This window comes from Monoraphidium neglectum (assembly GCF_000611645.1).
Source record: "Monoraphidium neglectum strain SAG 48.87 unplaced genomic scaffold scaffold04353, whole genome shotgun sequence".
In the NCBI taxonomy this organism is placed as follows: domain Eukaryota; kingdom Viridiplantae; phylum Chlorophyta; class Chlorophyceae; order Sphaeropleales; family Selenastraceae; genus Monoraphidium; species Monoraphidium neglectum.
In genome coordinates, this window is record NW_014009276.1 from 1,321 (window position 1) to 2,598 (window position 1,278).

The 1,278-nt window shown below is 74.3% G+C and overlaps 1 protein-coding gene across 1 annotated transcript in view; it reads right to left on the minus strand.

Moving 5' to 3' along the window:
* Positions 1 to 960: 960 nt before the first annotated feature.
* The window catches only part of MNEG_14246 (Fibroblast growth factor receptor 4), a gene marked incomplete at both ends in the record, with an annotated part of 2,819 nt that continues 2,501 nt past the window's right edge, over positions 961 to 1,278 (minus strand). Inside the window, one exon of the mRNA XM_014037282.1 lies at positions 961 to 1,239. Coding sequence (XP_013892736.1) covers positions 961 to 1,239 — 279 coding nt within the window. The remainder of the gene's footprint in view (positions 1,240 to 1,278) is intronic.

Genomic DNA, 1,278 nt, shown 5'->3' on the forward strand with positions numbered 1-1,278 from the left:
AGTCTGGACAGATTAATGAGGGGGGCGGGGCCGCCCCGCCCCGCCCCGCGCGCGGGCGCACGCGTCGTGCACGCGGGCGGATGCATGGGGCCTCGGCGCTGGGGCGCGCACGATGGAAGCTTCGAGGCCGGCGGGAAGGCGGTATGCGCGCGGGGGAACGCTCCTCTTGGCGGCGCGGGGGGCGAGGGTGCGGCGCGTGCCCAGGGCGGGGGCCGCCGCCGGCAATTATGAAGCGGGGCACGCGGCGGCGGCGCGGACGCACAGCCCCGCACGTACGGCGAAGCAAGCGGCCCGACCGGCGCGCGCACACACTAGTTGAAAAAAGAGTCAGGCAGCGGTAACGGGTCGCGGTGCCGCTTGCGCGCGCCCCTTGGCCACACCAGGGGCGTGTTGGCCTGGTGAGGCGCGCGAGGCGCGCGCGTGTGCGTGTGGCTGGTTGTCTAAGAAAAGGGGGGGGGTACAGGGGCTGCACTCGCGACGCGCGGCCCGAGCGGCCGCGGCCTGCAAAATGGGGATTGCGGTGGACAGCCACTCGATTCAAGGGGAGACAGCCGGGCCGGCCGCGCCCAGCCTCACAGGCGCGACGACGCAGCCGCCGCTGCGGCCGCGGCTGCCGCGTGAAGCGCAGCGCCAGCTGTGGCCGCACCCAGCGGGCGCGCCAGGGCGCGGGGCGCGGGGCGCAGGGGCGGCCGCTGGCAGGGGTGTGCAGCCGCAGCAGCGCGCGCATGCCGCGGCACAGAGAGGTCAACAAAAGCTTGCGCGCGCGCGCGCGCACACGCGGCGCATACGACGCAACCCGTCTTTGCGGCACGGAGGCCGCAGCCGAGCCTCTCGTGTCACCGCCTGCAGGGCCGGATTGCGGCCGCAAAACTGCCGCCCGCGTGCGGCCGGGTCGGCACAGATCAAAGGAGGAGGGGATTAGCGGCGCCGACGACGCCCGCGCCCCCACGAGCCGCGCGCTCACGCGGCCTCCCCCGCGCCGCCGCCGTCCGACGCCGCCCTCGGCCCCGGCTGCGGCTGCTGCTTCGCGGCGGTGGCCGCGAGGATCGCGTCCAAGGTTGGGATGATCTCGTGGAACCTCGGACGCTGCGAGGGGTCGGCCGCCCAGCAGTGCTGGGCGAGGGCGACGTAGCCCTCGGGGGTGCCGGGCGGGAAGCAGGGGCGGAGGCCGCCGCGCATGACCTTTTCGATGATCTGCTCTGTGCTGAGGCCGGGATAGGCGCGCTGGCCGCTGTAGAGCTGCAGCAGAGAGGAAGTGTGTTTGCAAGTGCATGTGTG